The sequence below is a fragment of the Monocercomonoides exilis genome, assembly GCF_001643675.1.
Source record: "Monocercomonoides exilis strain PA203 chromosome Unknown scaffold26-1319188, whole genome shotgun sequence".
Taxonomy (NCBI): Eukaryota; Preaxostyla; order Oxymonadida; family Polymastigidae; genus Monocercomonoides; species Monocercomonoides exilis.
In genome coordinates this window covers 959,638-972,500 of record NW_027150571.1, presented here as the reverse complement: position 1 = coordinate 972,500, position 12,863 = coordinate 959,638, and the positions used below count along the sequence as shown (strand labels likewise).

General features: G+C 48.0%; 1 protein-coding gene across 1 annotated transcript in view; it reads left to right on the top strand.

Annotated features, from left to right (window-relative positions):
* The window catches only part of MONOS_13962 (putative serine/threonine-protein kinase), a gene marked incomplete at its 5' end in the record, with an annotated part of 13,552 nt that extends 927 nt beyond the window's left edge, over positions 1-12,625 (top strand). The window contains 2 exons of the mRNA XM_067866717.1: positions 1-110; positions 420-12,625. The exon at positions 1-110 is cut by the window's left edge and continues 34 nt beyond it. Coding sequence (XP_067726346.1) covers positions 1-110; positions 420-12,528 — 12,219 coding nt within the window. The 3' untranslated portion in view covers positions 12,529-12,625. The remainder of the gene's footprint in view (positions 111-419) is intronic.
* Positions 12,626-12,863: the final 238 nt, after the last annotated feature.

Sequence of the window (12,863 nt, the reverse complement as noted above, 5' to 3'; positions counted from 1 at the left end):
GTTGTTCTATATGAGTTGTTTGCTGGAGTGCCTCCGTTTTACACGAACAATTTCGTATCGCTAATTCGACTCATTATTTCTGATCAAGTTAAATATCCAGCGAACATAGGGTTTGATTTTATTACTCTAAATTATTCATTTAAATTGCTTTAACTTGATAATTTTTCTGTAAAAATTAATATTAATGCATTATCTTAATTTCACATCACAATTCAACCGCAATTCTCCTCTTTGTTATCATTATTTGCCAACATATTTTTTTTATTCATATCATTTCATATGAATATCATCAACGAAAACAACAAATTTTCTATTCACCTCTCTTCACCTAATTCAACTTTTCAACTCCTTCTTATATCACATCAACCAACACTAACACACACACACACACACACACACACACTCTTCTCTCAACCCAGAGAGCAATTCAAGTCCTTCCTCCGTGGCCTTCTACAAAAGAAGCCCGAAAAGCGCTTGACATGGCCTGATCTCGCAACCCATCCCTTTGTGAGAGAGACGCGCACTGAACGCGAGCTACGGAAGATGCGTCCCGGCCCCGCTGTCACCCGGCAGCGCTTTCTGAAGCCCGACGAGGCGCCGCCCGCAGACACGCTGTGGCGGCAGATGCGCATCGCGACGGCGCAGATGAATGCGAATGCGGCGGAGAGAGAGAGAGGAGCAAGGGCGTCGCAGGCGATGGCGGCGGTGGCAGCCGCGAAGGAGGACATGACGAAGGAGATGGCGCGGCTGCAGGCGCTGCGGGACGAGTGGGCGCTGGAGATGAAGCAAGGGAAGAGGAGGGCGCACAGAGGGTCGAGGACACTGTCACCGAGGAAAGTGCTGGCGGCACAGCAGAAGCTGGCGGCGGCGGCTGTGGCGGAGAGGGAGAAGAGCAGAGAGAGAGAAAGAGAGAAAGAGAAAGAGAAGGAGAAGGAAAGAGAGAGGGAAAGGGAGCGAGAAAGAGAAAGAGAAAGAGAAAAGGAAAGAAATGAGGAGAAAGCAGCGAGAGAGAAAGAAAATTCCACTCCATCTTCTCGAAATTCATCTCGTGAATCAGCACAAGCCGAAGGAAAAACAGCATCCGGGCAAGTCACTCCGCTTCCTCTCCAGTTTGGTCGAGATGCAGCGACTCCGAAAAGCAGAGGGTCTGCTTCCACACCAGATTTGGAAGGGAATAACACAAAGAAAGCTGCACAATCTCCATTTCAGCATCCTTCTTCTTCTTCTTCTTCTGTACAAAAAACAGAAGGAACACCAAACAGCCAGCTGTCAGCTCAAACTTCTTCTGCAAGCAGCTCTCCTTCGACAACTTCAACAGCTGTGTCGCCTTCTTCAACACCTGGTTTATCTGCACATGCGACACAACAAGACAACAAATCTGAACACACTTCTTCTGGAAAACATGCAAATGAAGAAAAATCTTCATCATCATCGTCTTCTTCATCTTCTTCAACAGGATTCTCATCAGGAGCTGGTCTTAGCAGCACAGCAAGATCCGAGCCAGCGCTTCACGAGGCAGAAAAACCTTCTCCGACGGCGAAGATGGAGAGCCTGGCGATTCGGCTGGTGCACCGCCATGGGATGTGGATGAGCGGAATGGAGGTGCATGCGATTCACGATGAGCAGACACACAACGAAATCGCAGCGGTGCTGGGGCTGGGGATTGAGTATCTGCAGTCGAGGAAGGAGAGGGAGAAGGAGAAAGAGAAGGAGAAAGAGAACGTAGGGGGAAATGGAAGTGCAAGTTCAATGAAGAAAGGGAAAAAGGAAAAGGAAAAGGAAAAAGAGAAAGAGAAAGAAAAGGATAAAAACAGAGGAGATAAAACAGAAGAAGCAGAAGATGAAAACGAAGGTGTGCCAAAGGATCAATCGCAAAGAGAAATCCAAATGAAAGAAGAAGACGAGGATTGCCTGCTTTTCCGGCAGACGGCCGCGCTTCTTGTGCATTCGCTTGCACAAACAGGGACAATTACACTGCCTCCGCTTTCCTTTTCGACCCAGGCAATTCAGGGAATCCACTTCCTTCCATCGAGTTTTGCCCAGTCGCAGCCAACAGCATCTTCTTCCTCGTTCTCCTTCACTTTCACCCCGTTTGCGAGTCATTATGTCTCGCCTGCTCCTCCATTTGCTCAGCTTCCTTCTCCTTCTTCCTCTTCCTCTTCTCCTTCATCATCATCATCATCATCATCATCTTCTTCTTCTTCTTCTTCTTCTTCTTCTTCTTCTTCTTCTTCTTCTTCTTCTTCTTCTTCTTCTTCTTCTTCTTCTTCTTCTTCTTCTTCTTCTTCTTCTTCTTCTTCTTCTTCACAGCTCTCTCACCTTCATCCAGTTTCCAATGCCCCCATCCCTTCGTGGCTGGCTGTTAGATGGGGAATCTTTCGCTGGCTGAAGTTTGGTTCTGTTTCTGCCACATTTCCAACGCTTTTCGTGCGAATTTTGAGTTGTGCCACTTCTTGTCGTGTGAGCAATCCTTTTTACAATCCAAAACAGGAAAATGAGAATGTTACGTTGAATGAGTGGGTTCAACAGCTTTTTGCTGCTTCATCTTCCTCTTCCTCTTCTGCTTCTTCTTCTTCCACACCGTCATCTTCTTCTTCTTCTTCCTCTTCCTCTTCTTCCTCCTCCTCCTCTTCAATCAACGTTTTGTCTTCCACCCTTCTCCGTCTCACCACTTTTGCTTCTCTTCTCTCTGCTGCCAGTGCTTGTGTCCGAGCCATCACAGCTTCCGCCATTGGATGTTATTATACTGGAACTCTTTTTTCTTCCTCTTCTTCTTCCTCCTCTTCATCATCTCCTTCCTCTTCCCCCGCGCTTTTTCGCACCAAAACCACCCTTCTGAAGCCCAAAGTGAAAGCGAAGCTGATTTCAGGCTCGCCTTCTTCTTCTCCCCCTTCTCATTCTCCTCTTTCCTCTTCTCCCAATTCCTCTCCTTCATCATCATCCAATCCATTGGGATTAACGAGAAATAACAAAGGAGAAGATGAAAATGATGTTATGTTTGGCACAGAAAGAGCAGAAGATGCGAAAGAGAGTGTGTTTCATGTGAAAATGCCTCGATTCAAAGAGCTGGAGACTGTTATCAACTCACTCGTCACCATCTTCACCATGTTTTTGACAACATTTTTTGCTTCTCCTTTTATTTCCTTTTCTTCTTCATCATCCTCCTCCTCCACTTCTTCTTCTTCAATTTCTTCTGCTCCTTCTTCTGCTGCTTCCTCTGCTTCATCTTCTCCTTCCATTTCTTCTCAGCCTTCTCCTTCTCCTTCTCCCTCATCTTCACAAGACATCTTCCAAATTCCCCTGTCTTTCAATTTAATCTGCGTTTTGCTCTCAATTTGCTCAAAAAAACATGTCGAATCTTCGGTTTCTGCCCAGCAAACAGCCAATTTTCAGTCAAATGCTCCTTCTCAACGGTTAAATAACCAATTTCTTTCTCCTTCCCAAGCAACTCGTTCATCCATCTCATCTTATACAACTCATTTACCCCAATCTTCTTCCAATCTTCAGTCAGAACTTTTCATTGCGTGTATCGACAGCATCACAGCGTTTGTGGATCTGGTTGGCTCGTTGGGACATTTATGCTCGCTAACACCTGCAACATACATTGCATTTGTGAAGAAAGTGCTGCTACAACCTTATTCTTCTATTTTCTGCGCTTCTTCTTCTTCTAATTCTTCCTCTTCTAATTCTTCCACTACCTCTTCTTCTTCTGATTTTATGAACGATGTTTCAAACTTATTAATTTCAGACGTTAATTCTTCTTCTCCATCATCATCATCATCATCTTCTTCTTCTTCTTCTTCTTCTTCTTCTTCTTCTTCATGTTCTCTTCTTCGCCTTCTTCTACGTGTATTCCTTCCTCTTTCATCTCAGCTCGTCTCTTCTGCTTCTCTCACTGCCCTTTCCCAGCCTATCCCTCAAACACCCTCAAAACCCCAGAAATATCTCGGCAGCGGCTCAAATAGTGGAATAGGAGGAGGGATTGGAGGAGAAAGAGGAGGAGGAAATTATAATTCGCCTCTTCTTAGCAGCGTTGCTCATATCACCCCGTCTTCTATTCTGCAGCATTCGCTTTCTCAGCTTCAGGTGTTTGTGCCAACTTCTCCTTCTTCTCTGTACACTTCACTCAGACAACCGCTTCATCCTGCTATTTCTGCGCTTCGCCAGTTCACTTCATCATCATCTTCTTCTTCCTCTTCTTCTTCCTCTTCTTCCTCATCATCATCTTCCTCCTCCTCTTTTATCAACTCCACTTCAAACCTTCTCTCCTTCCCGCCTCACATGCTCACTTCAGCTTCGGTTCTGTCGCATTCACTGAATTGCCTTTCTTCTGTTGTCCATTTGATTTCTTCTGCGCTTTCCACTCCGCTCGCTCCTCTTTCTCTGCCTTCATTCACTTCTGCCACTTTCTCTGCTTTTTCTGCTCCTCCTCCTCGTTCTTCTTCTTCCTCCTCTCCTTCTTCTCCTTCTTCTTTGCCATTATCTTCTTCCTCTTCTTCCTCCACAACTGGCTTAACACTTCATTCCTGCAACAAACACACACAGCATTCCTTCCATCCGCCTCTTCCTCTTCTTCTCTCTGTCACTTCGCCCTCAAATTCTCCCTCTCAAACTCTTCTTTCCTGGCTCCATCCGCTTTCACAGGCAGATCTTCAGATGCCAATCGGTTTCAGCTCAAAAACAGCGTTTTTGGCTGAAAAAGCAAAGAAACAGTTGATTGCGAAGGAGAAAGCAGTGAACGAAGCGAAAATCGAAAGCGAGGAAGAGAAAGAAAAAAGCGCAAAGGAAAATTCGTTGGATGAGAAAGAAAGGCTTGTGTGGAAGAAGAAAAGAAGCGACGAAGAGAAAAAAATGGAAGAATGCAACAGACGAAGAGTTGAGACAGGGGCAGAGGAGTTCAGTGCAGAATATGGCTCTCTTGCCTTGTTCATTGCCGCTGACGTGGCAGAAGAGCTTGTTTTCTCCCCTTTCAGATCGTCTGCCTCAAATGAAGAATTAGACAATCAGCCAAAATTGCCTCATTTTGTGCAGTGTTTGCTGTCTACGTGCTGTTACTCTGTTTTTCTTCTCGTTCTCTCCGCTTCCATCACACCTTACCACATCAAATGCGCCATCCCTCCCATTCGCCCCAATGCCTCTCCTTCTTCTTCCTCCTCTTCTTCTCCTTCTTCCTCTTCCTCTTCCACATTCTTCCCTTCTTTTGTCCCGTTCACTCAAACACACGCCCTCCTCCTCTCTTCCCTGCGCATTCTTTTGTGGGTGCTTCGTCTTTGCCCCGCCGGCAGCTCTTCTCTTCTTCCTCTTCATTCTTTCGTCGCTCGTTTTCTTCTTTCCACACCTCGCTCAATTTTCAGTCAATTCACACACCAAACTGCAAATCAGCTGAAATCCCCATCAAATTTCGCTTCTCAATTACAACACGAACAAAGCGAAGACATAATTTCAAGCAAGGAATTCAGCGCTTCTTTCCCTCTTCCTCTTTCTCTTCCTCTCCCGACGCTCCAGACGCTGCATCTTCAGCAGCACCACATTTCGCAGCCGTCGCAGCCGCAGTCTGCGCTTTCTGCCTCTTTCTCCTCTCTCTCTGCGTCTCAACAAATCGCCCTGAGAAACACAATCGTCATCGGCGACCACGCTTCTGCTGCTTTTCTCTCATTTTCTGCGCTGCCTCAGCTAAACGGCTTTGAAAAGAAGGATTTGAGCAGTCAAAATGTTGCTGTTTCTTTTCCTTCGCAACTGGCGGAGGACATTTCGTGCGCTCCGATTGTTCTTCTCCTTGCGCTGCACATTTCAAGCGAGCTTTCTTCCATTCAGCAGATGCACTCACAATTCACCATTGGAACATCATCATCATCTTCTTCTTCTTCTTCCTCCTCCTCCTCTTCGTCTTCCTCTTCTCCTTCTTCTTCTTCTGCCTCTCCTTCTTCAGCCAATGCAGCCAACGCCTCAAACATTTCTCGCTTGTCTAATTCCACCCACTCAACCTCCACCACCCATCTTGACCATCGTCTGCAACTCTGCACACTCATCTTCACCTTCATCGCACAGGTTGCCTCAAACGGCATGATCAACCCTTTCATTCACTCACCCATGAATCCAATGGAGCTTGTGGCACAGCAAAAACAGATTTCTTCTACTTCTGCTTCTTCTGCTTCTTCTTCTTCTTCAAATATTCAGCCATTTGATGCTCATTCACTTCAACCGTCAACATCTTCCTCTTCTTCTTCCTCTTCCTCTTCCTCTTCCTCTTCCTCTTCCTCTTCCTCTTCCTCTTCCTCTTCTTCTTCTTCTCCCTCAGCCAAATTCTCCTTCTCCAAAGAAGTCATCAGCCTGCGCAACTTCATGAAGGCCATGTCCAATCCGTTTGTTGTGCCTTCCTCTCCCATCGCCTCTCTCTCTGCCTCCATTTCGCAAACAGCCATCGCCTCTTCTCCGCTTTCCTTCCCTTTCCTGTTCGCTTCGCTCGACTTACTGATCAGAAAGATGTTTGCTCCCATTCCAACTCTTCCTCCGATCTCGTCCAGTTCTCTCAATCACAACGCTTCTCTTTCCTCGCAAACATCTCGTGGCAATCAAAAGGCACCGCTTCATTCAACTTTGGGCAACAGAAAGGGCAGCAGCATCTTCAGCGACCGCATTTCTCCGTCTTCCGCTGCCTCTTCTGCTTCTCCTTCGTCTTATTTGGCTTATTCAGCTTATTCCTCCTCCTCTTCTTCTTCTGCTGCTGCTGCTTATGCTTCTCCTTCTGTCATTTCATCCACTCCGTTTCCTTCTGCCTCTGCATTCACCTCGTCTTCTGATCTCTTCAGCGCCATGTGGCTCAACCGTTCTTCTCTTCTTTTGTTCAGAGATGGACTTTCAACACCTCAACAGCTGTTCATTTCATCATCATCTTCTTCTTCTTCGTCGTCGTCGTCATCCTCTTCTCCTTCTTCTATTTCATCCTCAAATAACAACCAATCATCCACCATCACCCCAGCCACTGTCGGATACACCCCTTTCACCCCTCTTCCTTTCCCCACACAGCTTCTCCTTCTCTTCCCTGCCCATATGCTCACCTCTGCTTCTTCTTCTTCTCCTTCTCCTTCCTATGCACCTTCTGCCTCTTCTCTTCATCAGCTTCCTCCGCCTTCATCATCTTCTTCATCATCATCTCACGTTCAGATTGTTCAGCCAGCCATTCCTATTGACTATTCATCATGTCCAGCCGCATCACTCGAAAAAGTCACAACGTATTTGTCAGGCATTCTCACTGATCATCATTCTTCTCTTTTGTCTTCGCTGCTTCTCTCGTTCTTCATGCTATGCGAATCGCTCTGTATGACACAGGTGCCAATGCTCGAAGTTATAGCTCCTTCAACTTTTTCGCTAAATTCATCTACACGCCCTGCCAATTCAAACGCTAACTCATTTTCAATAGATCCAACAACTGCATCTGCTTCATCCTCTTCATCCTCTTCATCCTCTTCTTCTTCTTCTTCTTCTTCCTCTCTCTCTTCCTCTTCCACTTCCACTTCCACTTCCACTTCCACTTCCACTTCACTCTCACACACCAACCAGCCAGCCACCTCACACATCACCACTCTTCCTGCTGTTTGGACAATCCGCGGCGACATCTTCCCTCTCGTCACACCAACACCCCTGTCCTCTTCCAACGTCCCTCTCTGCCCTCTTCTTGCTCCTATTCTAATTCCTTCTTCTTCCTCCTCTTCCTCCTCTTCTGCTTCTGCTGGTGCTTCTTCTTCTCTCTCATCTTCATCGTTCGCTTCCTCCCCTGTTCACCCCTTCATTGACCTCTTCCTCTGGGCCTCTCTTGCTCTTTCTGCTCCTCCAGCGCATGCGCTCAGCACAGGCGGTGGTTTATCGTGTGGCTACCAGCCAAACACACTTTCTGCGGGGATTGCTCGTTCTGCTTTGGACACGCTGTTTATTTTCCTGTCGCGCATTCTGATAACAACGGCGTCGAGTGACAGAGAAACAGATGCGGATAAGGTGAATGAAAGGGGAATGAGCAAAGAGAAAGAAAGAGAAAGAGAAAGAGAGAAAATCAAAACAGGGCAGTCAATTTCCTCGTCTGCTCCGCAGCACAACATCGACTTCACTCAAATTGTCACAGCTGTTGTGGCATCTCGTCTGTGGGAAGCCACCTGCGCATACATCGAAGCACCTTTTGTCCTATCAAAGGAGAATTATTCATCTTCTTCTCCTTCTGCTGCTGCTTCTTCTTCTTCCTCTTCTTCTTCTCATCTGCATCTCTTCCCTTCTGTCAGCATCTCTCGCTCAAGCTCCTATATTAGCATCCCTCCGCTTCCCAACGACTCTTCTGCTGGTATTCTACCCACTTTAAAGGGAACTCCTGCCTATTCGCCTCATCTTCCTCCGCCTTCCGCTCTCACTTCGCACACGCCTTTGTCTCCGCTTCCTCCCATCCCAGGCAGATGTGAATGCTTGTCGTTATTCACCCCTTGCACCATTTCGCTCCTCACTTCGTTTGCTCGCTCTTTCTTTTCTCTTGTTATTGCTCTTCCAAATGCAATTTCTTCCTCTTCTGCCTCTTCTTCCTCTGTATCTGCCTCTGCCTCTTCTGCTTCTTCTTCTTCTTCTTCTCAGCTGTCTGCCCGCTCGTCCCGTGTGTTCCAGTCAGAATGGACTTCTGCAATTGCAAATCGTTTGGAGCTTCTGTTTGGTGGGCCGTCTTGCAATTTGGTTTCTCTCTTCATTGCGCTTCTTTCGCATTCGTACAACCTCGCCCTCGAAATGTGGACAGGACCGCAGCATTTGGCTATTCCTCTTTCTTCTTCATCTATTTCCTCCTCTTCTTCCTCTTCTGCTTCTTCTTCTCCCAGTCAAAGTTTATCTATGCAACCATCTTCGGAAGTACAACAAGTGTTCAACATTCCGCTTTGGAACAACGAGATCTCGCCGTGCCGCATTCTTCTCATCAGCTGCATTGTCGATCTTCTTTCCTCTCCTTTTGTTTCGGAGGTGTTTTCCCTCAATCCGGAAGCCCTGAAGCCATTTTCGCACCAAATCAACAGCAACCAGCTGATCAGCGCATTGGTCAATCTGATCAGAGAAGAAATTGCAATCTGCGAAGAACGCGAGCTCCGAAAGCAAGTGGAAAGAGAAGAGAAGAACTTGAATGAAGAAATGGAGCTTCAAGCTACTTCTTCATCTTCTTCTTCTTCTCATTCTGTTTCCTTCAAATCAGCTTCATCTGGTCTATCTTCAGTGTACGACTTTATCTCCTCCGCTCCTCGGCTAAATGTCTCTTTCAAGATGGACACCTCCATCTCGCACACATCGTGTTTCACTGTGTTTGCTGCCTCGTCTCTCCTTCTCAACTGCATCAACCGCTCTGAACTGTTCGTCAACCAGCTTGTCGAAGCAGAAGGCGCCTCGGTTGTGGTGCAGATGGTCGCTGTGGCAATCAACGAGACTCTTTCGCCTTTCTTTCATTTGGCGTCGCATACAAACGCAGCGAAGTTCAGAAAAGTATACGATTGCTTCGGAAAGGACACCGCTTTGTCTGCAGAGCTCCTGTTCTACCACACCACTCTGCAGCCATCTCCATCGTCTGCCAGCTTGTCTTCAACGTCCTCTGGAATTGAGCTTACACTCAATTCAACAACTGCATCGGCTGCGAAGCTGCTTCCGGCTGTTGTGGCACCGTGCGACAGCTGTCTTTTGGATGGCGTGCTTATTCTTGCGCACATCGCCCGTGTGAACAAGGCGAACTATCCTTCTCTGCTCCAATCGCGTCTTGTTCTTTTGCTTCCACTGCTTCTGCGCTTCCCGTTCCCTTCTGTCCGCTCGAAGACATGCAACTTGGTGGGCAATCTGTTCCGATACAACGACACATTCTACAAACCTCTTCTGTCTGCAGGTGTTGTGGCACTGCTGGCTGACGCTGCAACCGACAGCGACCCAGCCACGAGGAAGTTCGCCTGCTTTGCCATTGGCAATGCTGGTTTCCATTCAGAAGCGCTGTATTCAGCACTGGCAGCGTCAGTGAACGGTGTGGTGGAGTGTTTGTCTGACGCAGATGGAAAGACGACGGCGAATGCAGCGGGAGCAATGGGCAACCTGGCAAGGCACTCAGAGGCGCTGGTGGGGAAGATGGTGGAGATGGGCGGGGTGGCAAAGCTGGTGTGGATGGTGCAGCGAGGTTGGGTTCATGGAATGAACGCAGAACTGCTGTATAAGGACACAGATGATGTTGGGGAATACGGAAGAGAGGCAGAAAAACCAACTGTGCTGGAAGACGATGGAGATGTGCCAACTTTGCTCGATTCAGACGGAGCGAATGAAAACAGCAGGAATAGAAGCGAAGGAGAGAATGAAGACAGAGACGAAGATGGAGAAGGAGCAGATGACAGTCTTCTGCTGACTCACAGAGAAGGGCTGCTCTCATCATCATCATCATCTTCTTCTTCTTCTTCTTCTTCTCGTTCCAAACCCAAATCACCATTTGCAATCCGCCCTGTTTTCGGTGATGACAGTGCTGTGCCAATCACAACTCCACCTTCTTCTTTCCTTCCGATGAATGAAGAGCTGCAGCAAACGACGATTTCGATCAGAAGAATCGCTCTTCTGTCGCTTGCGAACGTGGCATCGCACAAAATCTGCCATTCGTATTTGGAAGAGCTGCACATCCGGACAATCATCAGCGACCTTCGCCGCAACGACACAGACCCCAAAATAAAGACATATCTCGCTCGTTTCTTGCAGAAATACGGCGACGGCTTTGATTCAGATATGCCTGCAGGCGCTGGCAATCTTTCTTCTTCGGCTGATCGAAGAGACACCAACAGCAGCGACATGCTCAAGAAAACGCCGACTTCTCTGCTGATCACCAGCGGCGAAGTAACCCCGATGCCTGGCCAAGCACCTCCGGGGACAGTCATTCGCTTCCAGCGGCTTTCTCCTTCTTCAAGCACCACAACACCCCAGGCTGCTTCGCCGTCTTCATCAACATCTTCTTCCTCTTCCTCGAGCAATTCCACTTCATATTCTACAACACCTTCGTCACTCACACCACCACACACCAAAATAGGATACATTTCACCATCTTCTTCCTCTTCTTCTTCTCGTTCACCTGGCAATTATCTCCCAAGCTCACACCAAAGTGCAGCTGACACATCCGTCCAGCCGCACGACCTGCGCTCGCATTCTTCTCCGCATGCTGGCTACACCCCTTCCTCACGCACGCCTCCCTCTCGCCAGTCGCCTTCTTCTCTTTCGCCTTCGTCCATCCTGCCTCCTTCGGCTGTTGCGTCCGCTGTGCATCCGCACGGCACACGCCAAGTGACTGTCACACCCACGTCGGGTGTCATCTGCATCTCTCCTCACACTTCCCCAGGCTCTTCTCCCACACATGGCGCATCCGCATACCCATCCTTGTCTTCTGGCAAGTTGTCTGCTGGTTCATCCCCTCTTGCTTTGGCTTCAACTTCGTCAAAAGCTTCTTCTTCTGCTTCTTCTTCTCCATATTCCAGCCAGCTCACCCAGCGAGCGATTAGCACAGCAACCTCTCCCAGCCAGCAGCTTCCGCCATCTGCCTCTTCTGCTTCAGTCAGCAGCGGAATTGTGCCTGAGAATGTGGTGATGGACTCCACTGTGTCTCTTCAGCAGCTGTCTGCGCAGCCGTCGGTGCTGGCAAAGACTACACCTTCACCTCCTCATTCGCATTTGCAGCAGCAGGCAGCACATCGCCAGCAGATCTTGTTTGATGGAAGCCGATTTGACGACGGCAGAGAACGAGAAGGAATCAGACACAACCCGCACGGCATCAGCAGAAGCCCCTACGGAATGGAAGGAAACATGAGCAACATGAGCAGTGGAAGAAGCGTTGGTGTTGTTGGCGGGGCTGGTGAGCGGAACATCGGAACAGCACAGGCAGAATACATGGGCGATGTAGACAGGACACCCAGAACACGTCCACAGACGTCAACTTCACAGAGGATGGCCCATCAGACATATAACTTGCCAGCCTCAGCGATTGGTGCTCCGTCGATGGCTTCTTCTCCTTCCTCCTCCTCTTCGCTCACTTCCTCGCCGTACTCAGCTGTTTCTCGCCCGGCCTCGCGCACTTCTGTGCGCCCGTCCTCTTCCACGCGCCTTTTTTCGTCTCCGTCGCATTCGATGCTCCCGTCCAGCGGCTCTTCCACCGCCAGGCCGTCTTCTCCTTCGTCGCGCAGCCCATTCACTTCGCAGCTGGCGGCTGGTTCGCTGACGTCTCGTTCTCCTTCGAGCAGATCAGTCACAGCAGCCGGCACGCTCCGAAACTCGCCGCTGTCTGAGCGGGATCACATCCGAAGAGAAGGAGGAGGGTATGGAACGGTTGGAGGATATGCGACGTCGCCGTTGGGAAGTGCAGGCAGCGCAGCGGGAGGGAGCGGCAGTGGGATTGTGAAAGGGCGCAGTCGGTCAAATCTTGGGTCGAGGCTGGTGAGGCCGGCGACGGGGATGATGCGCAATGGAAGCTCAGATGCACTGCAGATGCAATTGCTGAGCAGAAGAAATTGAGGATTTCTTTTGAAATGTTGGGGGATGAGGTTGGGAAATATTAATTTTTCAGAAACTTAAAATGATAATTAAGAATAAAATAAAATAAAATAAAAAATAATTAAATTTCATGCAGAATTTCGTTGTCTTATGTTTCGTCTTGATGTTTTGCATGTCTTATTTTGTTAAGCATAGTGTTTGCGTAGCAAAGATGGTTCTTTTTCAATTTTAAATTAAAAGAGCCAGATTACAATTTTAGATTCACTTCATGTAGCATTTTTCGTTGTTTGGTAAAAAATAGTTTGTTTTTTGTTTTTTGTTCAGAAAATTTAAAGTTTTAATTTTGAAGGATATTG